Raw genomic sequence first — 24,631 nt, forward strand, 5'->3', positions numbered from 1 at the left:
AGCAAAACGTGTTTCTACACACAAATACTCCCTATATTTATTTTTGTTCATTAATGGAGAAAGAAAAAGTGACACTCCAATCCGCGTGGTGGCGGTAATGCACCCAGTGCGTAGTTCTTAAACACTATTTCACTGAAAATAAAGCTAAGAGGAAGAGCTAACAGGAGGTAGCTGAGAACTTGTACAATCTTGCTACAGTTTGTTACTTTTAATGCGGTCGTTATTTCACAACTGATTTAACAAATAGTGGGTTTTTTTGCATCAAAGTAGCGTTTTTCTTTAGTCAAGTGTTAGCATCAACTATCTAACGACACCGTGTGTTCGACAGCTAACGGTTAGCTCATTTACTAGCCTTTAAGCAAATGTTTCCCAGATCAAGTTCTGTTTGAGCGTTTTTACCTTAAATACAACAAGCTACCGGTTCAGTTTTCCTGAACCTTTACCTCCTCTGTATCAGTGTAGACTGTTAGACGGTAAAGAGCAGCTGTGTTGGAAGAATCTGAGGAGTTATGGCGGACCCTGCTCGGATAAAAACAGAAGGTTCATTTAAAAAAGAGAGCTTTATCAAAGAGGAGAATCCGAAGACAGAACATGAACCTGTTCCGGAGACTTCTGCAGAAATCTCTGCAGATGACAGCAAAGAGCCGTCTACGCAGGATCATCTCAAAGGTTTGAAGACTGTAAGTTAATTCGCTTTTAAATAAGGTTTCTAAAACGTCAACAAGTCAAGTAGCAGTAAAACATACTTTACATAGTGATGAACCAAAGTGATTTTAATTAGATCCCTGACAGAAAAGGTGCGGAGATAAATTGAGAGGTTTAGGTCGAATCCCACATAAAAGAGGCAAATATAAAAACAGATCAATATATATCTGCCATTTATATCTGAGAATCGTATGAGATTTACGCCTACCACATTTAGTGCCAATAATTGTTTTAAAACAAATCTCAAGTTTTATCCTCAGCAAACATATTTTTGAAAAGATACGGGATGGTATGAACAAAGGAGATTTCTTGCATCAAAATAGAAGGGCCTGTATTCTCAAAGGTTCTCAGAGTTCTGTCCGAAAGCTCCTTGCTTATTCTAAAATTTTCTACTAAGAAATCCTAGCATAAGAGTGATTTAGCTAGCTGCTGAGAGCGACTCTGAGCAAGGAGATGACAGAAATTCTGTGTTAGTGAGGAGCTGTGGTTGACCCCGTTGCTAGGTGTGACCCCATCTGTGATTAAATGCTCCCACTAACTAATTAAGTAAAAATTAACTGATACTTGAACCTTGATTGGATTAAAAGGTATCAGTGATGAAACTAAGCAAAAGTAAATAGTCACTCAGCTTTAACATGTTCAAATGTACCAAAGTACATGTTCGTTGTTTATGTTTTGTCACATTTTCTCGCCATGCGTGTGGTGATATTAATGTGGCCATTGAGATGTCAACAACTTACTGACTGTCTGCTTGTACACCTACAGCCTAAGGTGCTTTGTGAATAACTCTGAAATTATTGAGGTAAAATTCTGAGACAAATCTTAGAATCCAAGAAATTCTAAGAATTTTCCTAAAATGATAAGAAGCTATTTTTAGTTTCAGGATTAATTTCTCAGTTCTCTAACATAGCACTCCTCTTATCTGAAAAATTCTTGCCAAAGAGTGATTTGGTCAACTGCTGAGGAGACTACAGACATTGATATGTGGTGGACTCAGTCGCTATGGTGTCGCTGTCTTCCAAGGATTCTGATTGGTTCTTCTTCTACTTATTGGTTAATCGTGGTTGGCAAACAACTTAATGGAGCATTACTGCCACCAAATGGTGAGGAGTATGAACCAAACGTTGCCAAAAAAATAAATAAAATCACATATTATACAATGACACTTTTAAAAAATAAAATATCACCTGTTGGCTTTTACTTCTTGAAGTAGATCAACAAGCTCTAATTTTGACTGTGATTGGTTGATACATGAAACAAAAAAAGAACAAATACTCCCCCAGTAATTATTTGATAGAAATTTACCAACCATAAAATCTAGACTGGATTAAGAAAAGTGTCATGATGATGTACTTATGCAAAATTGAACGACTCACCACACAATATCAACATGTTCAATATTGGTATGATGTTCCTACAGAACAGGGGGGTCAATATGTATTTTTTCTGTAAGTGGATTCACTACTGCATGTTTAGTAAAAGCATCTACCGTATATGATGATGAAAACTTGATGGTCTGAAACTTCTTTAAAAAGACATGCAGGGCTCCTCATCAGGAGGGGAAACTGAGGGTTTCATATGATGTGTTCACTTCTGTAAACATGTTAAGTGAGACAGGCTCAGACTGGTTGAGGACAGCCGAGCAGTCATATGGATAGGGTGAAATAAATGATCTGACCGAGTTAACTTTATAAAAAAGGAAGTTGTTACAAATATCACTGGAGATTAAACCCAAAGGTTATAGAAGTTCACGTAGATGACTTTGGAGAAATCGACTGCATGACAACACAAAACTACAAAATATGTTCTGTTTTGAATATTTTTGAGTTAACCATAAATAAGAGTCAAGTGCCTGCATTGCAGTGGAAATTGGTTTTAAAAGTAAAGTGCAGAAATTTGGATTACAATATACAGAAAATATTATTTAATACCTTTGTAATATTGTATACTCTGAAGGAAACTGAAACGGCGGCAGCAGCAGACGATGAGGAAGAGGGAACCTCCGGTCAGCCTTCCTCTAAGCGACTCAAGGTGGAGCCAGAAAAGAAAAAAGAGAAGCGCCACAAGGTCGACGAGGATGAAATACAAAAGATGCAGTAAGGCTGTCACAGAAGATCACTTCTCTCTTTACAAACTTCACCAAAAGTGTCCTTTTTGATCCATCTTTGCCCTCTTTCCTGCATTATTTAGGGTTTTGGTGTCATCATTTTCTGAAGAGCAGCTCAATCGCTATGAGATGTACAGACGTTCCGCCTTCCCAAAGGCTGCCATTAAGAGGGTGAGTTGGTTATTAAAACTGACACTTTTATTTCAAAACTACAAACCGGAGTTTCTTATGGCTGCTTTATGATTTCCATATTTCAGCTAATCCAGTCTATAACCGGGTCATCAGTTTCCCAGAATGTGGTTATTGCCATGTCTGGTATAGCCAAGGTTTTTGTCGGGGAGATTGTTGAGGAAGGTGAGAGGATGGTTTACCAAACAATCCTAAAGCACACACTAGTTTTTTTTTTAAACAGACTATTATGTAGTTATCAATATTATTTTTCTTTTCCAGCTCTGGATGTTTGTGAGAAATGGGGAGACACGCCACCACTTCAGCCTAAACACCTGAGGGAAGCAGTTAGGAGGCTGAAGAGTCGAGATCAGATTCCCAACTCCAAATACAAGCACATCTTGTTTCACTGAGCCACTCCAGCTGCGGGATGAACGAGGACGTTGGTGATATTTAAAACCGCTGTGGGAAAATCTCTGACTCATCCAGAGGCTGCACACAATTATTGATGGAGCTCGGTATCTGTAAATGTACATTGCTGGAAGGCTCTATGTATTAATACTCGTTGTATTAATACTCGTTGAAACATGTAAATATAAGTTTTATATCTTTTTCTTTTTACTACTCTTTGGTTAATATGTGGGTGGTAAGTTCAGCCGCCGGGAAATCTATTTGCAGCCCTTTAACTTTTTCGCATTGTCATGTTACAAGCGCAAACTGAAATTGAGTTATATTTCTAATTTTATTAATTTGTGATTAACACTTAGGAGGTAATTGTCAAATGAAAATAAAATTTTTTTTTTTAACAAAGTTGGATGTGTGCATACATTTGAAGTATGGACTTTGACTAGGCCATTCTTAAACAAGAATATGCTTTGATCGAAACCGAGAGCATCAAACTCCAGTCCTCCTGTCTTTACATTTTTAGATGAGGGCTTGGTGCAAGTGTGCCCATAGCATGATACTGCCATCCCCATGTTTCACAGTGAGGATTGTGAGTTCAGGATGATGTACAGTGTTAATTGTCCTCCATGTTTTTGCTTATGGTTTTATTTTGGCTGCAACAAAACAAACTGCCTTTTATAAAGCTGAATTGAAACACACCTGTACATGAGAGCAGCAGGTACTGTGAGAAAAGTAATTTATTTAGTCTCATTCTCTCATTGGTTCACAGAACCAGTTTTACATTAGTCTTAATGGAGTGATGAGTACCATAAAGCCATTATACTTGTACACAAATGACAAAAACCATACTGTCCAGTTTTTCTGCACCACTTTAAACATTTCCACAATGACTCGTATGCATTCTTTTTGAAGTGACTCGCATCAAAAGGAGTGTGAGTTCCTGTGAATTGACTTCACCAGTGCAAGTAATTCACAAGGCATAAATTTCACACACAAAAAATAAAAAAATCACTTCAGCACATGCATCCTGGGTTGAGAAAACGCCTGTAACTCTACTTTTCTGCTTCTCTTTGCATGGCACAGTGAGTGAGTTACATTGTCATAAAAACCACTGGCCTGCTGTGGACTGCAAAGGAAGTCTAGTGTAACAGTTTTAGTGGGAATTTGACTTAAAAGCTCCAGTTTTTCATTAAAACAGAGATGCTACTTAATACTAAGGTTTCACAGAGGAACTACAGGAAACTTCAAAGCTACATGTTGCATCCAGCATGGAACATATTTGTCCATTAAGGCCATGCAGAAACTAAAACGGCAAACGGTAATAAAAAGATCACATGTATTGAGGTAAATGGGCAGTATATCTGCTTTAGTACACCAATATATTGAGGATTATTCTGGAGTCTGCATGCAGCTGAGTGTAGAATACAAATTTCTGATACATAGCCTTCTCAAAAAATGTACACTGAAAAATATGTAGCATTTCCTTTCTTCGACAGGGTTCATGTAAAATTAGTGTCTTCCTATTGTTTAGATGGACAACAGTGGTCTTTAGAGAAGCAGATCTGTCTGCTGTACAGCTGAATCTTAAAATATCATTGAAAAGTTCCTTTATTTCAGTAACTCAGTTCAAAAACTGAAAGTCGCATAGATATATCAAGAGAAAGATATATCAAGAGTATGTTTATGTTGATGATACAGAAATAATATCGTACGACTGATCCAAGGCCATTTTTTCAGATGAAAATGCTTTTTTCCATTTAATTTGAAATCCAAGCTGCTTAAAGTTCAATTTTGTCAGTCTTACTTTGGGTTTTTATTAAACCCAAAGTCAGAGCAGCTGTCTATTATGACATTTTGGAGTGTTTTGGTCTTCTCTCTTTTTAGATATTCTTTTCACTTTCTAAAGTGGATTGCTGAAATAAAGTTTTAAATAATATTCTACTGTGTTGAGAGATGCAATTTCCAGTGTAATTTGGCTAAAATACTTTAAACAGAAACTAGAGTGACACGTTTCTGCCACCAGAGGTCTCCCAGGTACCTCTACACAGCTACAAATTGGAGCCAAAAGATAAAAAATAGGACTTTTACTTAAACAAAGTCCCTGATTCAACAAAACAACAAATGTTGGCTTCTTTTTCCTAAATCTATCCACTTTCAGATTCATTCCTGAACAAGATATTCTGCAGGACATAATATTGGCAACAAATCCAGATCAAAAGAGTGACTATTCCAGTTATTTAATCTTTCAAGCCATCAGTACCACTTTTTAAAATATTGTTCTAAAATAAGAAATAAAAAAACACTGAAAAATGACAAATAAATATAGTCAAGTAAAATAACACAAAGACATCTAAGTCCACCAACGTAGCACATGTTTCGTCAGTTGTTTCTTGGCAAGCTACAAAGTTATGTTAAGGAGACACAATCACAAACCTCTCCAGAACAGATGATTAAACTCTGAACAGTTTTCTCCAAATGTGAGGAAGGGACAGACTGTAAGGCATGCTGTCTTCAGTAGATCTTCACCCTCAGAGGACATTAGTCATCACAGTATAAAAGAAATACTTCAAATAAAATAAAATAACACTGGGGAATAATCCAACCTGCTCCGTGAGAAGAAAGAGAGCTTGATATGAGTGTGTACTCTACCCACTGGTGATACTCTGAGAAAAAGGTGGAAACTGAGATGCTTTAAGCTTTCCATGAAAGAAGTGGAAGCTTGCTGTTATAAATAAAGTGCATTTTTTTTCACCTACCTTTCACAAAACTGTTTAAATTGACACTTCAAAATAAAATTAAACGTGTTTTTTTTTGTGCTATTTTACACCAAACAAAAGTTAACGACACAAATCCAGCACTAAAACTGTCAAAAAAAAATGTGCTACATTTTTTTTCTATTGAATTAGCACTGCTAATTGAGCATGCAGTGTAAAAGAAGGGACTGATGGACTAGCAGCTGTCTGGCAGTGTCTGTGCAACAATTCCATAATGCACAATAATAAGTGGAAAAATTTAAAGCTTGATCATGTTGCATGCTTTGTTTTACACTAAAACCACACATTGACTTCCCACCACCCTGATTTGTTTGAGATAAAAACCAGAGTAAATCTATTAAGCGTATCAGGAATGAATATCTAAACTGCCAGAAATAAAAAAGAACCATTGTGTACCTAAAAATTAACTCAACAGGCTCTGGCTTTCTAGTAACAGCTACAGGGGGTTTGTTTGTAATCTCCCGGACTGTGTGAGCCAGTTGGAGGTGATATGAAGCCACGGTTTGGATCCACCGCCCGTTTTCCTGGATTTATCTTTAGAGATGATTTAATTGAGCTCTGCTCTATTCTCAGCATCAAGTCTGAGACATCCAGTCGCCGTTCTTCAGCAGCCCCAGAGGTTAGAGATCAGCGTCTAAAGAGGATTAGAGCGTAAAGGTGGGGTCGTACTTCCTTACTTCCTGGAGGAGGCGCTCTCTTTCAGTCAGGGCCTGTGTGAGGGCAGCCTGAGTGTCCCAGAGTTGGCTCTCCAGTGTTCGACTCTGCAAAAGCAACATTATGCTAGTTAAATAATAGCTGGTATTTTGACACAAAGTTGGACAGTATGTGGATTTAAATGTAACAGGTGTGATAATAAAACCATTAATGACTTCCACATGAGCACACAAACTTTTTCAAATGTAAAAAAGGACAGAGTAGAAGTAGAAGAAAAGTTTGAATGTATTTGAACATTTTTCCATTGTGTGGAAAAAATCTAAAAGTCGTTACGCCCTGTGAAATGCCCACATATTTTAATTTAATTCAGAATTCCCTTTGAAGCATTGATTTTATTTTAATTTGCATCACTATAAAATAGGATAAACCTGTGTCATAGGCTGGCTGATAGGCTTGTCTAACACCAGTAAAACAAAATGACAGATCAAACACTGGCCATGTGCTCAATGTTTTGGTGAATATTTCTGCAAGGGATGAGAAATCTATCTTTTAATAATCAGCTCTTCTATAGGAAACAGCTTCTTCAACAGAATTTCAGTCAATTTTACAGAGCGTGTAAACATAATCCAAATCAGTTTGTAAGTAGCATTACCTAAATACAGAAATGTAAAGCTACTTCTATTTTATTGAGATAAAATCAATAAGAGCTATTTTCTCCAATTTTTCTCTAGTAAACCATTAAAAATTATTTTTTCCTCCTTACCTTACTTTGCTGTTGGACCGAGTCGGCGCCATTAAAAGTGTCAAACCCGGCAGCAGGAACACCTGCTAAGGGTTTAGTGTTTGCACCCTCAGCTGAAATTAGAAAAAGATAATGAGTTTTCTATTCTTCTTTCTGTGAAGGTGTGACTGCAGATGCATATTGTGTTCTTTGTGCTTTTCAGATTATTATTTAATAAACCTTTGCTGTTTTCTCCACCTTTGATTCTCATAATCCCATCATCGCTTCGCTGGAGCAGCAGCTGATCTATAATGAATTTGGCAGGGACAGGTTGGGGAGCAGTGGGGTAGATTCTGGGACCATCGTCCTAAAGAAAACATATCGTAAATCATTAACCTATATACTAACGCTGGATACAAAAAGTTGTGATGTTTCTTTTGAGGAATAAAAATTTGTAGATTAGGATAATTGACTTACCTTTAAAATTACAGTGACGTTGGACAAGTGTAATCTTATTGGCTGACCATCTACACTGAACTCATCTTCAAGGAAAGGGCCGATGTTGGTTACTGTTGAGGCTAAAAACTCTGCCTGGCAGTCCTGAAGTCTCACATCCAGAAAACCCAGTGACTCATCCAGAGCAGAGCGCAGAGCTGCAGACGGGCCCATTTCCGCCCGCAACAAGAGCGCCGGAGAGTTTCTGCAACCCTGCCTGTCCTGCATCTGAGGCGGTTCACCTGCAGCTGCACAAACAAAGATGAGGATAATTTATCTGTACCCTGTTTATACAAGAAAACATGAGCAACTTTCTAGTTTATTCAAGGTTAACTGCATCCTCTTCACCATATCTCTGCATGAGATCATGAACTTTTTTTTTGACAAGAATAAAAATGCTAAAATAGAAGAAAATCCAAATGTCTTATCAGTTATCTTTAACACTCATAGCATAATTTAAATCCAAATGTGGGCTGATATTAAGTGTTGTGACACACATATCAATTAATCTTTGAAGAAAGACACACAAACTATTCAAATTACTTATAGAATATTAGCAAACAGAGAAATAATAATAATAATAATAATAATAATAATAATAATAATAATAATAATAAAAAAACGCATAAGAATAAGGTTGATCTTTTCACTGGGTTTTTGTTTCTGTGTTCAAAAATAAAGGATATTAGGAGGCAACTTAAAAGAAAATTTTAATGAAAGTCTTTAACATTTAAATGACAAATCTTATGCATCATTTTGAGGAAAGATATGATAATTCAGGTTACCTTGTACAAGACCAGCCAGGATGTCTGATTGTCGGACGTTTCCCAGCTGCACTGGGGTTAAATTCTGCGCTTGAACAGCAACTATTTGGTCTTCTCCCTGTACCTCCATGGTACACGCTGTCCCACTCAGGATCAGAAGCAACACTGAAGACTATAATTCACCTCATTAGAAGTCATATTATACTCTTAAACATTTAGATTTGCTTATTCTTTTTTCAGAATTTTGAAGTACAGTGTCTGTGAAAACTTCACATAACAACTCAGCCTGAGCATTGATGTCATAAATGTTGCAATTTACTGTTCGTTTTTCCAGTATGCAAAGATAATACCACAACTTCAGCAGTTCTTACAAACTGGACACACAAACTGGATTTCCTTTTGAGGATTTTTCACAAAGTCAAAATTTTGTAGAAAAGCTCAAACGCACTATATTGCCAAAACCATTAAATCAACCTTGTGGAAGGCCTTAATATCACCAGTTCATATGTGAGTGAAGGAAGACCGAGTATACACACACACAGCTCAAGTGGCAAGTTATATGTTAGCCACGAGTTCTTTCTGGAACAATCAATATGTTTCTAAGTGGTGACAGTAACTCACCAAATCCTGAGAGACGTCATCAGTGCTTTGAGAGAGAGAACTGCTGAGATCAGCTGACGATCCCCCCTCTGTCCCTGGGGCGGGGCTTCCACGGCTGCCTGCAGGTGTGTTGTTCAGACGCAAAGACTCCACACCTGATTCTGGAAACATAATGCAATCGTAAACTAGACGTCCTGTGTATCACTCAGGTAAAATGGTCAGGAAACTTGGCAGTATTAGATACCCGAGTCCATGAGAACAACAAAATTGTCACTGAAATCACTATCGATAGACAGGTTTTCATCAGGGAGGCTGCCGTCCAAGATGGCACTATCAAAGGACTGCTGGGAGTGCGAATGCTTCAAGGATTGGTGATGCAGATTAGGGGAGGACTCTTCTGAACGCGGATTCAGTTCCCTGAGAACACACGCATGTTAAATTAAACTGAGATCAAAAATTTCCATTCCATTGCTAAATATCTTTTGAAGAACAATTTTGTTTACAGAGACATAATCCATTTTATTTGTGCTTTCAGTGATGTGTTTTTTTTTATTTCCATTTTATTTACCGTTTTGTTTGTTGTATCTTTTGGATATTTAAAATATGTTCCTGTTCCAGTGTTACGTATTGTTTACAATGTTTATTGGTCTTTGAGAGGGTGAACTTGCATTATTATGCCATTACCAATATTTTACTTGAAATATTGTTTTCAAAACAACAATATTAATTTTTATTGCAATAATTACTGGGACAATTTATCACCCAGCAAAATTTGTTATCGTGTCAGGTAGGTGAACAACGACAACGCAGAGCTAGAGCTACAATTGAATAATTCAGATAAATTTATTCATGCATCAGTACAGGCCAATCAATCTGCAGACCAAAATCCAACTGAGAATCCAAAAATGCAGATTCACAGAAGCTCTCCATCAAATCTGACTGAACTTAAGATATTTTAAAAGAGGAATGGGCCAACATTTCCCTGTACATACAGATAAACACAGATAAACCCTTAGAGACCACAAGGGTTTGCACAGCTGGCAAGTCTGAAGACAAAATGCACAATATACTTCCAAGAATTTGATTTGTGAAAAAAATTATTTGAAAGCCTTGAACATTCCTTTGGCTTCATATTTATTGCAAAATTTCTAACAAAATCAAATAAAATACATTAAAGTTAGCGGTTATGACTATCCATGTGAAATATTCAAGGGGTATAAATACTCGAGGAAGATGCTGTGGGTTTCAATAACATAAACTGAGGACTCACCTGGGCTGAGCACTGAACAGTTTACTCATGCCTGAGCCTCGGCTCAGCATGCTGAAGGCATCTTTCGTTATGGAGAAAGCCCCTTTGGTTAGATCCAGTGAGGCACTGATGGCGTCTTTGGTGGCATCCTTGGTGACGCTGATTGCACTCGTCAGCTCCCCCTCCAGGCTGAAGGTGGACGATTCGCGAGAAATCACTGGAGAGGGTCCGAGTGAGAGAGGAGGTGAGAGACCGGGCGTCTCCTCCTCCGTTCCCAGTCCGTTCTCCTTCACCTCCTCCTGCTCCTCCTCTACGGCCTCGTAAGCCTGCTCCACCATGCCATCTTGGTCCTCCTGATCGGCCGCGGCCGTGTTGACGGAGGAGACGCCGTTTTCCAAACCACTGTCCTCCAGGATGTCGTTGTCAGAGTGATGAGTCGGAGAAATGTCGGAGTCTGTCATGCTGGGGCTGTCTGTTTCCGGAGTCTGGGGAAGCTCTTCCTCTGGGGCAGCGGTGGCAGGGGGCAACAGCAGACCCACTTCCACTGCGTCCACCAGAAGAGCAAGACAAACCGTAGGTGGTTTGGATTTCCGGCCAGCAGTTTGTTTATTACCTTGCAGATCCCGGCTCAGCTCTGCCCCCAGTCGAACCATGGCATCCTTCATCCTCAGCAGGGCAACGTACTGGTAGTGATTGAGCCACACCTTTAGTGGGGTGATGGTGTGTGCCAGGAAGTGGATAGAAGCAAAGGAGGCGTCATCCTGCTGAGGACCGGAGGGGGAAGACCACGAATCACTCTTAAAGGCAGACGGCTGGCACATCCACACCGACATGGCGAACGGCTCAACAAACGGTTGAGTTTTGCCTTTGGGGAATCGCCGAGCTCCATCGAAACCAAGTGTAATGCGGGACAAACTGAGAGACCAGATATCCTGGGATCGCAGCTGCTTCCTGTCCAGAGGCTGCGGCTCGGTTTCTTGAGCGTGCCGAAGGAAAGTGGAAGGAACGGGGTGGAAGACACTCGGTTCTCTGGGGTAAGGACAAGGTGGCGTCGACTGGAAGAAAGGGCAGCTGGTAAATTTTTCACACATGCTGCTGAGGTCAGCGGTGGAGCCATGAGGGCAGTTGTGAGTGTTGCTGAAAACCATTTGGGGGACAATAACAGAGAGTGACTGTGGGCGTTCGGGATGGTCCAGTATTGAGGAATCCAGAGGTATAATCAGCTATGAAAAGACAAAAAACATTCACAGCTTTAAATACTTATACAGACTGAAACAAGTCAAGTGACAGAGAAAGCAAAACCCTATAGAAAGCAGAAAAATAAAAGGATTTTTATTCACTATTTTTCACAGAAAAATTCAAGCATTTTTAAGGTAAGTTTTCAAACATTTCCAGCACCACACTTTGGAGAAAAAACAATACAAATGAACCAAAGAAGGCAGTTTCAATTCACCATTTTATGATATTATTTTTTAATGTTATTAGTATTGTACTAAATTCTACATCCTACACCAGGGAAAAGATAAACTGAAATATAACAGAAAGCTATGTTTTGAAAAATGTTCCTGCAAAGTTTTCTGGCATTTAGCAAATAGAAATAATTTTGGCAATTCTAATTAACCTAAAACAAGGAAGGCGTGGTCTGATTTAACTCCAGACAGTGAGAAAAAAAATGTGTATGTGTCTTTTTAAATATGTGGTTTCAACTGTAAATAACACTTTACAAATCAAACATTGGATTGAACTTTATTACAAAACTACGCTGTTTGAATATCAAGCACGTTCAACGAGAGCATCCGTACAAATCCTGAAAATGTTAAGTGTCTACCTTGAGGTGAGCTGCATCCACGCGGATGTCTACATGCTCGTCAGCCTTTTTACTGTCTTGCAAATGGTAGAATGCTTTGACCTGGTCCAGGGTCTGCAGAAGACCCCTGGAGAACAGATTGATCCACAGCAAGCTGGCTGCATCCACACACAGCTGCAGGCTGTTCAACTGGACATACAGATTTGAAGTGGGGACTGGGAGAAAAATAAAAATTATGAACATTCTGGTAAGAGACAAAGTAAGAACATACTGGCTGGCAAAGGTTTACACATCTCTATTAAAACGCCAGGTTTTTATGACTTTTCCCACCTCCAATACAATTTTTTAAAAAACATACATAGTGACAAAAACAAAACATTCTTTAAAAATAGCTGCGATAAGCTACAATTTCACTCACTGTGACTAAAACCCTTGTTCCATCAGATGAAAGCAAAACCAGATCATGATGCTCTGACCACTATGTTTCACCACCACCATGGAGTTGCTAAATTTTGGAATTGTGGCAAAAAATTTCATTCAGTTTCACCAGACCAGGACACATTCTCCCCTGAGGTTTTGAAATAAAATTACGAATGGATGTTTTGTTTTTCGATTTTTTCCCAAGTTTACTTCTTAATCAGTGGATACACATATCAAAGCCGATTATTATCACATGTGCAACACAACCTGCACTTGACAAAAACTGCAACTTCTTCAGTGTTTGTGGTTGAGTCTTCAAAAACAAGTTTTCATCTTTTTTTTTTAATGAGTTGTTGAGAATATGTAATTTAATAGTAATATAATTGTATTGAAGTCTACTGAGGCCTAAAATGAGACTAAGCTTTTTAATGATCTTCAGAAACCTTAAAATGATAGGGTCAGAACTTACCTGATGATAAAAAAAAACTATTGAGATTACAAATCAAAAGGTTTATCAAAATGCAAATCAAATAACAAAAGAACACAAATAATTTTCACCAAATTTTACTGAAATCAGTTAAACAATCATTTTAATCAGTAAATGCAGTAAAATATCAATGTAAAGTGAAAAGGGGCCATGTAGGTACCTGGTAAATTGGAGTTGTCAGGGAAGTAATACTCTGTGAACTGCAGATGAACTGCTGGGACGTTATCTGGCAGACGCTGAGCTTTCCGGTTGCAAGATATTAAAGAATGAGTCTTCTTGTTGTGACGGCCCCTTGTAGACACCTAAGTGAACGACGATTAAGTCGTTAACTGAGATATTGTTAAACCTGAAATTTATTTGCTCATAGATCAGAGAGCAGAAATGAGAAATCATTCAATTGGCGAATAAAAGCAGAAAACAGAGTAAAGATCAAAGAGTTCCTTTTAGAAACTAAAAAAAAGGTGGGAACCAGGCGTTCCCCCCGGGTATCGCTTGCTTTTATCAGATGGGGAACCAAAACTTTCTTGCAACTAAAATTACCTTTGACATTCTCATTAGTGATGGAGTCACGGCTGAAAATGCAGAAGCGGGCAGACTGCGTCATTTATTGTGGTGGTCAGGGGTTTTGTCATTTACAGGTGCCTCGGCAACCCAATGAGGGTATTTTTCAGAGTCACTTTCTAGTGATGCCGTTAATAATAAAGGAAATGAAAACAATTGCCATGCTGTCCTTTAAGCTCCCCTGAGTGTTTTCACTGATTTTCCATTGAATTGCAAAGTTCACCAGTAAGACAGTGTGATGCTGCTCTATAGGGAGTTTTGCTCTCTGTGTGCACACTGTCAGTTAAAAAGCCTTGAAAGCTGCTGATTGAGCAAAGCTTATATTCTGCAAGTGATGAGCACACCGCTGGTAGGAGACAGACTGGAAAGGCAATGATTAGTACAACTTTTTTCCCTTGAAAAAAAAAAAGAAGCAACTTTTTAACTCATCTCAGTCATTTGAAGAGAAAACAATGTTGAAGCACAAATGTTACTCTAGCATTGATTCAGTCATTTTATGAAGCTGGTATGAACATCAGCGTGTGTCAAACTGTTTTACTCCATCTACAGAGATTTCTGACTCCATTAAATGTCTGCATGCAGTGTACATGGAGTCAGTTTGAGATAAAAACTTGCCTGGTGAATGTCCACATCATCCATCCTGATCACCACGCAGCTAGATCGCAACCTCTTCAGGATTGAATTTAAAGAAGCGGTTATTGAGTTCCTGCTGGCTGCCTGCTGTTTGTCAGACGGGTTCGTCTTGGGGCTAGTCTGTCCATCTAAGATTTGCAGATGAGAAGGAGAGACGTATTTGGGGATATGGATGAGTTGAAATTAGCTTAAAAGCTGTTATAATACCAACTTCAGTTGAAATGAGGAAATTAAATCAGATTATTTGATGAAATGATGTAAAATAGTCAAACCCTACCAAAAATATGTCCTGAAAGACACATTTCCTGAAAAACCTTTTGCCACTCGTCCATTCCTCAAATTTTTTTGCATTTATTACATATAAAAAGAAAATATATTTGGAATCATTTTGAGGTTTTACCCTTGGCAGTCTTTGCAGGAGAATCTTTGGCCGGCCCCTCAGAGTACAGCCCTGGAAAACCACAGGCCTCGGCTCTTCTATGGTATTCCTGCAGCAGTTTTCCCGCCCACTGAGCCTGCGCCTCCATGGCTCCGCTGTAGCGTTCCCAGTGTCGGCACCCGTCAGCTGAGCAAAAAATCAACAGCCAGGAGCAGCTGTGATTCAGCCATCATTCGAAACTCAAACAGACAGTTGTGCCTGCTTGGACACAAATATCCTATGGAGCTTAGATAAATACCAAGGGTTACGAGGGGGTAAAGGATGGATGGATTTGGGAGATGACTGGTGCCTGTCTCCAGCAGTCACTCGGTGGAGGAGCGCTACACCCTGAACAGGTTGCCAGGCCTCCCTAAGCTTTATCGTTAATGTTTCCAGTTCACACTGTCTTCCAGCGATCAGAGAGAGGGTCTCTGATTTGACTTAAGAATCATTTTTGTAGACTTATCTTGAAGTCAGTTAGTGCAAGGTGTACCAGATGGTTTTTAATTTGTACAGACAAGTCAAGCACGATCATTCTTTTTCTACTTACAGTCTTAAATATAAACATTTATCCATATGACTGAGGAGATCAGAGCTTAGGGTAGAGCTGTGTTTTGGAAGTTTCCCTAACACTGTTTAAGTTGTTTTACATGTTTTCATGGGACAAAGAAACTTTCTTTTTGTAGAATGGTAAGCTTCGAACGGTCTTGAAACTCTCCTCAGATCAAACATTATGGAATAGGTTTTAGACTGGAAATGGTGCAAACTGTTGATATAAACAGTCATGACACTAGCTGACTTGCAGCAAGTGACCTTCACTTTTGAAACAAAAAGGATGTAAAGTTTATCTTTCATTTAAAAAAAAATATTTTTTGTCATGTTACGACCAACAACACTGAGTTAGCATGCCATAGATTTTTCTTAGTGAACGTTTCAAGAGATACAAATACTTTATACGTACTTGTTTTCTAACTCTGTTTTTCTTTACCTGGCATTAGTTTGTAATTTTGTGAATACTGGAAATATCTAATGCATATCTCTTTGTTACTTTTGGGAATGTACAATTGTCACAATGTGGTTATTTTTTTTTGTCCATCTAAAACATTTAAAAATGAAAGAGCAAATGCTTTTGGCTTTAACTGTAGCAATTAGAACTTTGTTTAACTCAACCTAATAAGATTGGAGAGCAGCTCTACTGTTTATTGCATCAAATATTCCACTGAGGATTATAACACTGGGCACATTTTCTGACGCCATTAGTCTGCATGAACAGTGAAGCTCCCAGCAGCCAGTCTTGTGTAACTAGTCTTGTGGTTACACAGAGGGCATCACACAGCCTCAGGGGGGTGGCAGCAGTTAAAACGCAGTCAGAAAAAGAACCAGTCATTCCTCTCACCAGGTCTGTGAATGGGATAGTAGTCAAAGCCCAGCTTCCGAAAGGTTAGCTGCATTGCACCCTGCAGGCCCGGCGGGGGAGGCTCATCTGTGTGGCATCACATAAGAGTTGTTTAAAACAAGCTTGACATAAATTACCCACCAAATAATTAACGAAGTGTAATATCTTTAGTAATGACATTAAACACAACCTGCATTTTCCAGAGAAATAAAGCGACATGAATAGTATATGCAAATGTACTGCCTTCTAACCTTCATCCACTGAAGAACTGTCATTGCATATGTGTAAGTCCAAGCGTGATATGAAGGTGTGGTAGGACGACTCCTTGACATCATAAAGATCAAAGTACTGACTGATGGTGTTGGGGGTGCTGGTGGAGGAAGGCGGGTGTTCAGTCCAAAGGCTGTGGATCACAGGCGAGGGAGGAGCCATCTAAAAACAACAGGATTTGTCAGAAAATTCAGGATTTGTCAGAATAAATAAAATTGTGCAAATAAATAAATATCATTCCTGGAGAACATGTATCTTTAATAATTCTTGACTTCCTTTTGATCTACAATGACATACTCTGATAATAATGTCACCAGATTTTGAGGAATTGAATAAGGAGTCAGAAGTGGGCAATGCCTAGGTTTAAATGACTCAGAAAATATTTGTCTAGAGTCTGATAGGTTTCTTATAGTAGGTATTTTCTGTCATACTGACCAAATTGTAAAAACACACACAAAAAATCAAATTAAAATAAAAAAAACAGGTAAACCTGTAAGGATTCAGCAGTCATGCTCTTCCTCTGCTGGGCTGACTTCTCCATGGCCTCACTCAGAGATTTGGCATAATGAATGATGGCTTTGAGCTGAGAGTCTGTCAGTACCCACAACAGGTCATCCAGATGAAAAAGCAGCTTGGACGCCAGCACGTTACAGTCCTTTATCTAGAAATAAATATGTCAAAGCAACGGGTATTTATCTCAAATCCTTCCACGTGTGACAAGCAAGTGCATGTGCATTAAAAATCCAGCCCTACTCTGCGTTTTAGAGCAATGCGAATGCGTCCCTGGTTGGTGATGAGACGTAATGGAGTGCTGCCGAGGTCCTGGTCGTCACTCTCAATGGCGTCTGCCTCAATTCGCAGTGTTTGCCAGTTAATTTCTTTAAATGTCAACACCTGAAAAAAATAATTAAATCAAATTTCACGTTATGATCAGGACAGCAAAAGATCACAAAATGGGCAATAAATGACTCACTGCCCAGGGAGGTACAGCCTACAGGATGTTATAAACACATCTCTCACTTGCCAAACAAGTTTTTGATTGCTTGTTTGCAGCTGCATTGTATACAATATAAACACTGTCAGTAATCCGTATTGCTGACCACAGCAGCAGGTTAATTATGCTAAAACTGGCATAATTAACCTGGTCTTCTTTAGCCTTCAGTTTGGTGCTATATTAAATTTACTTTGTTGCAGTCGATCATGTCTAATTCGAAGTCTAAAATATGTGAACTAGTCAGCAGATTGTTTTATCAAACAGGGATTCTTTAGAACATCATTTCAGATTCTGGAAATCTTTATTGCATTTGTGGCAACAAATACCATAAACAGAGCTACTTTTAGCAGTAGGGCCACCTTAAATTGAGACAATGATGAAAAGCAAAATATAAAGAGTAAGTAATGACAGATTTTTTGAAACAGTATGCAATTTGTGAAAACATGCAAACAATGAAAAGAGATTCTTAGTTTTCTCAGCTATTGCTAAACTCTTCATCAATCCAATAACAAAAACAAAAATAACAGATTAATATATTTTAAGTATTCAAACATCACAGTTTTTTTGTTTATCAAAATGGGCCTATAAGAACCCTACAGTAGGAAAGAAGGAACACATACAGTGATTTACAAGGGTTCACTGTTCATCCGGCAGCTAACAAAATCATGTGACCTGGTTAAATGATTTACTGCAGATTTAATAAGAACATGTGGCTTCAGTGACAGAAATTTAGTTGGCTGTGGTATGGCCGTCAGTGTAGAGAGCAGAAAGAGGAAGGCCTGCAGCATAGCAATCTACCTCTCCTCTCTTGGGGTCAGTGATGCGGGTGTAGCGAAGGTCACTGCGCTGCCACTTGGGGTTGAGGCTGTTGCCCTGCAGCTGCCACAGCTCAAAGGAGGCGTGGAAGGCACGAGCCTGAACCTTGATGGTAATGGAGTTGATCCGGACAGACATGCCCTCTACCACTTTCTCCGCAAAGCCGTACTCGCTGAAAATGCATACATGACAGGTAAAATAGTTCTCAATTTGAGACACTTCAGCTCAGGATTTTAGACGGCTTACCTCTGTCCTGCTGTTATGGCAATAGGAGAAGGGCCGTTAGGTGGACGGGGCTCCTCACATGTCCTCATCTCAACCTCAACTTTGTCCAAGAACTACACAAAACATTGAGACAGCACACAATTTGTGCTAGTCCAGAAGTAATCTAACATTTTTAATGATGTCACAATAATGAAATTTGCAGCAGTAAAGTGCAGAAACAAATGCTACAGTCATAACAGAGTTAAGTTATATTTTAACGTAAGAAAAAAAAAAAAGGCAGCTTCACTCCAAATAAGGATTTCATCGTCATCCTTACCAGGCAGATGGGACTTGTTTTCAACTTTGTCCATTGTATCTGAAAAGACAATAGTGTGTCACTCAAGAAGACGTCACACAGTGATGTGCACAACTGGACACAAAGGCTTAGTGAGCAGAGAGGTACAAAACAGTCCAAATTTACCACAGAAAATCTGAAGCGTAAAACATTTTTACTCTCCTATCCTGCTCTGATCTGAGTAACTAGTACTACACTTAGTATGATGGACCACTAGGTGAATGACAGAAACTTTACTTTGATTGGTTCAGACGGATTATCAAAAGGTCATATATAGATTTTTGTTTAAACTGTTCATTAAATGCATCAAAACTTTAAATTATCACCATTTCTGTCTATAAACCCTACAAACAGTATAACCTCACTTTGTTTTGAGTTTATCCCAAATCTAATGAAGGCTATAAACTTTTACGGTTATGCATTGAAGGAGAAATGTAATGTTTTCAATTTCTTTTGAATTTGAAACTATGAAAATTATCAAGAAATCTGCAGAACATGCATTAGAAATTAACAGATTAAACATGTAATAAAAATCTCACAAAAGAGAATCTCTAAGTAGAACACAAAAAAAATGCAATTTTAAATCATTCATTTGAAATTATAAGCCTGTCCTGAGCTCATAATATTTATGCACTGCATTTACCTAAATGTGTATCTTGAAAAGGGTTTATTATAGATTCCAGGCTTTAACAAAAATAATTTCCCCCCCAACCAGATAATTAAAATTATTTTAAATAATACTAAGGAACACATTTATCTTGTAAGAGTATTCCACAGCTAAGGTGCTACATTCTAAAGCATAATGTCAACAGCAGAGAAAATAACAATCAAAACTGCAGTAGTCCATTTCAATTTTTTGCTTTTTAAATATAGTAAATAAATATGGCATCAGTAAACAACTCTAAAACTAAAAGGTTAAAGTAAAACAAAACTCTACAGAGATAATTGTTTGTGTCCAACATTAAGGATAAATCTTTGCTCAACTTTAGGAGTATAGAATCTTGACATACAGGATTACTGAAATGGTTTTTGAAACATAAAGCAGTCGGCCTGTCAGCTATGCGAACACCAGCCACTATATCTCAGAATCACAGTAGCCTCTAGCCTTTAGTGTGCCTGTGAATCACAACTGGCCTGTCCATTATCAGCAACCAGTCCAAATCTCAGGGGCCAGAACATTCAAAGCAGAGTCGCTAGTAGTTTTAATCTTTATGAATCTGCCACTACTCATTTCATCAAGTGCATAGAGTAAAAAAAGAAAAGGATCTGCATTATTAGTGAAGAGAATTGTTGTTTTTGCTTTGAAACTGAACTGTGGCACAGTAACAAAGTGATGCACTTTTTAAAAAAAAAAGGAATCTGACCACCATGTTAGATAAGCTTCACAACCAGGCTGGATGAGTCAATAAGGACGTACCCTAATGGCGGCCTTATTGCAGTAGACCCGTGTGACGGCCAACCAGGTCGGCAGGTCCAGCATGTTCTGAAGAACCTCTTCATCTAGCTCCAGGTTGGACAAGTGTCCCTCCCCCTTCAGTGTGCTCAGGTTGATCTTGTCCGGGGACAGGTTCTTGGTGAACCTTGGTGGAAACAAAAACATGTAAGACAACATTTTGGCCTATATAGGAAGGATGTTGCCAAACTATTCAGCAAGAGAACAATGTGAAAATTTCATATCAGATGCAAAATCCGAAAAGTCAGCAAACCTTTCAGTCACTATGTTCGCAAAGCTGATAGACATTCCCCAAGGACTTGCAGGTCTTATTGCAGCAAAATGTGGTTTGTGGTAAACGCTGACTTAGGGGGGAAGAATACAGTATGTCTCCACAAAACACTTTTCAGATTTTATTTTTGTATTTTGTGTTAGTGTATCACAGGCATCTTCAACTCCAGTTTTCAGTTTTTATGTGTACCTGGTCAAACACTGCTGATTCAAATAGCTGAAATACCTCCTCAAAAAGTTGTCAATTTGTCATACAAGGGACATTCCTAAAACATGCTGATTACCTGCGTTTGAAGACTGACTGATTTTGTCACATAAAAACCAAAGACAATACATTTAAGTTTTAGAGTAAAACACAAACAAATGTAGAGACGTGCTATGAATACTTTAAGGCATTGTAAAATACATGACTACACAAAGCTATCTCAAATATCTGTAAAATTCCTAAAATAAAGATAACAGACAGGAAATACAGGAAAGCTATGGTTTCAACTTTAAATTCTGAATATTTAAATGGCAAGACTCGTGTTTTGGCATTTTTCTTGACTGAAACATAGCTCTTGGTACAGACTTCAATGCAAGATCATTTTAGCTTGCTTAAATTGTCCTTTTGTGTGGAATAGTAAAAAAAAACAACTATTATTAATTGCATACAAACTCTGTTTAGTTCCCATGGAACATTCCAAGGGATGTTGATTTTTCACAAGCCTTAAATGATGACATGAACTGACATAACAATGTAGTTTTTTTTACATCATAAGCACTTGGATTAGCAGTTTGGTAGTAAGCTTTTTTTTTTTTTTTTTAACTCAGATTAGATCACAGGTCATAATGAAGCTATTATTTATTGACTAAGTAATGCCTTCTGCTAGACGAGATTACAAAAGATTAATGGCTGGAAACGTTCAGGAAGTCAAAAGGGAGAAAGGAGTCTTTGTATATACTTTGCCAAAAAAGAGCAACGATTGAATTAAACTAAGACCAATACAGCTCATAAAAAAAGAAAAAAAAAACAGAACTAGGTAAATATGAAAAACAAATAAAAAACAAACAAACTTTGTTTGACAATATAAATATATTTGCTTTTCTTCCTTCTGCTATATATGTTCTTTATCTTTCACAGAGTAACCTGCTTAAATTGAACACCGACTGAAACAAAAAGCTGGAACAGAATAACAGTTAAATACAAAAGCCTCTGTCCTCCCTCTACTGTGGCCTTTTACATGTGAAAGAACCATGACAAATTGATTAATTACCACCGGCTGGTAAAATATGCAAAAACTAGAGCTAAAAGGGGAACACTATCACACCATGGTAACACTTTTTTTCTCCTGAAAGTCAGGTGGAGAAAAAAATCTGCTCCTGAACGCAAAAACTCAGAAGAGATTAATTTTAAAACCCTTGTTCATGAGTTAAACTAACCTGCATGATTTGGTTGTTCCCTTCTTTACTCACATCTGATTTTAATTGGCAGGTGATTAGCACGCTTCAGCAGGGTTTAAAGACAAGCTGTTGGACTTCTCATTCTTATGAACCTGGAATGTTTGGGTCTGATACATCTTTCATATTTCTAAATGCCATTTTTCACTTAATCTTGAGAGTAATCATTCTTTTTAGAAATAAACCATGTATTTATGGCACATATTTTTTTACAACAATCAGGCATAAAATATGCCACAAAAATACAACATGATGGAAAAATTAGACCCCGACATTGTAGAGTAGAAAATAATTCTATCAATTTGTACACTGTACATAATGCAGAATTCAAAACTCCCTACTGAATACTCATGCCACTACACAACAGGTAACTAATATGGGGTGCAACTGACATCTTTGTTTTCCTGAGCACTGGTGCTGCTCCCAATACAAAAACACCCTGGATGAAGAGCCACACCAACTCTGAAACCAGTTGTGCCTGCATGTGACAGCATGAACACATCTATAACGTGCAGTAGGGTGAGTAATGGAGGACCATGATTGGGGAAACATTGCATTGGAGTACAAACTAAAGAAAATGTTGATGGCTAATACTTCTAATCAGATTTAATCTTATTTGGACCAGAAATCACAAAATAAAAGCTGATGTAAGTCAGTGCTCTGACACGTTTCTATGGTATGAATTTGAAGTAATTTTAGCAAACCACCTAACTAGAAACTATCTTTAGAGTTGCATGAATAATTTTTTTGAAGCAGATTATTCCTAGGAAATTACTCCCCAGTGTAACTGGCATGTACTACATATAGGTCGATTTATCACAAGCAGCTGAGATGATAAAACCAATTATTTTAGACATTTTTAGGTTACGAAATTAAAGGTCGATACATAAAACATGGCAACATAAAGCTGACGAGAATAAATAGATATGTGTGGGAAAGTGCTGCTCTCCTGCAGGTTGAGGCGTCTGCTGCGTGACCCCGTTAAGTCGTGCCACTGTTTTTTCTTTAATGCTGCTGTTTATTAAATGGGTATTGTGAGCTAAAAAGGTAACCAGCCTAGCTGGTTAGTTCGGTGTTTTATAAGCACAACGGCAATGACGATTCAATCATTCATCGCCCAGATGGGCTAACTGGCTAACAGAAAACCAAACACTTACCTTGACAAATGTTTCAGAATCTGCTTTTTAATAATCCCCGCCATTTCTGCTGCTAGTGTCTATGACGAACAACGTCTGTGGCTTTTCTAACCGGACAGGCATACATTAGCTGTCAGTTACTTCCATAATGAACATGGCGATAACTGTGCATCTTGTTAGCGGCTGTTACCTCTTCGCTAAACACTGGACTGTAGCTAAACCCCAGTCTCACGCGCACGCGAGTCCACGTACACGTAGCTCAAGTGATGAAAAAACAAAACAAAAACAAAAACATCAACAGTTACGACACGATGCTGCCACCTCCCGGTTGCGCATTGTAGATGCATTTACCATTCATAAAATGAAACTTGCTTGTGCTGTACACAGGTTTTGTTGTTTAAATATTATTTTCTGTCTGCTGAGTCTGTTGTGTCATTTTGACGTCAAATGAATACACAGTGAACACCATTGTTCCTTTTCTAACATGTATATTATCTATTCTCAGTCTCATTTTCATAACTATTATATTGAAAAATATAAATAGGTTTGTTTTGCCTAAAATATGCTATTGTTTTTGCTTGTATTTTTCATTTTAATATTTTCAGTACCAGAGTTTTATATCTTTACATTGTTGTCCATCTTACCACATGATTTGAAATATTAAATCAAGCATCACTTACAGTTACAGTTCTCAGCCTTGTTTAATCAATGCTGCTAATCTTATTTTAATACAATATTTTGGTACTCTACCTAACCTTGCCAACATGTCATCCAAATATGTTAGAATTTCATCTAAAAGTTAAATTACTTAAATTATTCAAGTCAAAATACAGTTGACATTAGTTATATATTTTAAACTTGTACTTCTGTTACTTTTAATGCTGATGGCTTCTCATCATTTCATTTTTTGCTAAATCAGGATGCTAAACAGATCAGCTAATAAAGAATTGCCATTTAATGATTTTAATTAAAAAACAAATGTTCCACACAATGAACTGTTTTATGCGTTCTCTTTCAGACTATTAAAGACACCTAACTTTGTCAGTTTCCTGGAGGAACCACTTCTTTATATTCCACATAATACTGAGTGAAAATGTCACAACTTACAAGTAAAAAAAAATTGATATAAATTTTAACATGAGTTAAAAAAAAAAAACCCTCAAAATTTAAATCAGCTAACTGTGACTTATACAAATATTTTACTCATTATGTAATAATTCATACACTTAAAACTATGATTTTATTAAAAGGAATAATAGTTATTACATGTCATTTGTACAGTGAAAATAGTCAACAATGTGAAGCAGCGCTCTTTTTCTTTTTTTTTCT

General features: G+C 37.9%; 2 protein-coding genes across 3 annotated transcripts; one reads left to right on the forward strand and one right to left on the reverse strand.

Annotated features, from left to right (window-relative positions):
- Window positions 1–121: 121 nt before the first annotated feature.
- On the forward strand, window positions 122–3,790 carry taf11 (TAF11 RNA polymerase II, TATA box binding protein (TBP)-associated factor). The gene is made up of 5 exons (XM_028017253.1): window positions 122–680; window positions 2,662–2,801; window positions 2,896–2,983; window positions 3,070–3,166; window positions 3,263–3,790. The coding sequence occupies exons 1-5, from the start codon at window positions 510–512 to the stop codon at window positions 3,391–3,393; spliced, it is 627 nt and encodes a 208-aa protein (XP_027873054.1). The 5' UTR covers window positions 122–509; the 3' UTR covers window positions 3,394–3,790.
- A 326-nt stretch (window positions 3,791–4,116) lies between these two features.
- On the reverse strand, window positions 4,117–23,554 carry bltp3a (bridge-like lipid transfer protein family member 3A). Of its 2 annotated transcripts, none has more exons than XM_028017243.1 (21): window positions 23,324–23,554; window positions 20,421–20,583; window positions 18,986–19,024; window positions 18,691–18,782; window positions 18,427–18,616; window positions 17,388–17,528; window positions 17,125–17,295; window positions 16,616–16,796; window positions 16,365–16,451; window positions 14,951–15,115; window positions 14,533–14,678; window positions 13,517–13,658; window positions 12,471–12,664; window positions 10,664–11,865; window positions 9,638–9,810; window positions 9,415–9,554; window positions 8,815–8,965; window positions 8,012–8,277; window positions 7,793–7,901; window positions 7,577–7,668; window positions 4,117–6,920 (listed from the first exon to the last, which is right to left on the reverse strand). In XM_028017243.1, the coding sequence occupies exons 1-21, from the start codon at window positions 23,365–23,367 to the stop codon at window positions 6,804–6,806; spliced, it is 4,005 nt and encodes a 1,334-aa protein (XP_027873044.1). In that variant the 5' UTR covers window positions 23,368–23,554; the 3' UTR covers window positions 4,117–6,803. The 2 variants fall into 2 exon arrangements, with proteins under 2 accessions (XP_027873044.1, XP_027873034.1); XM_028017233.1 differs by having other exon boundaries at window positions 7,775–7,901.
- Between the last annotated feature and the right edge of the window lie 1,077 nt (window positions 23,555–24,631).

The sequence above is a fragment of the Xiphophorus couchianus genome, chromosome 1 (assembly GCF_001444195.1).
Source record: "Xiphophorus couchianus chromosome 1, X_couchianus-1.0, whole genome shotgun sequence".
Classification (NCBI taxonomy): Eukaryota; Metazoa; Chordata; class Actinopteri; order Cyprinodontiformes; family Poeciliidae; genus Xiphophorus; species Xiphophorus couchianus.

Coding starts and splice junctions, on each gene's coding strand:
- taf11 (XM_028017253.1), top strand. CDS start 510: ATGGCGGACCCTGCTCGGATAAAAACAGAAGGTTCATTTAAAAAAGAG. Junction 681..2,661: donor ATCTCAAAGGTTTGAAGACT/GTAAGTTAATTC, acceptor TATACTCTGAAG/GAAACTGAAACGGCGGCAGC. Junction 2,984..3,069: donor CAAAGGCTGCCATTAAGAGG/GTGAGTTGGTTA, acceptor TCCATATTTCAG/CTAATCCAGTCTATAACCGG.
- bltp3a (XM_028017233.1), bottom strand. CDS start 23,367: ATGGCGGGGATTATTAAAAAGCAGATTCTGAAACATTTGTCAAG. Junction 18,617..18,690: donor GCCATAACAGCAGGACAGAG/GTAAGCCGTCTA, acceptor ATGCATTTTCAG/CGAGTACGGCTTTGCGGAGA. Junction 11,866..12,470: donor TGGATGCAGCTCACCTCAAG/GTAGACACTTAA, acceptor GTCTTTTCATAG/CTGATTATACCTCTGGATTC.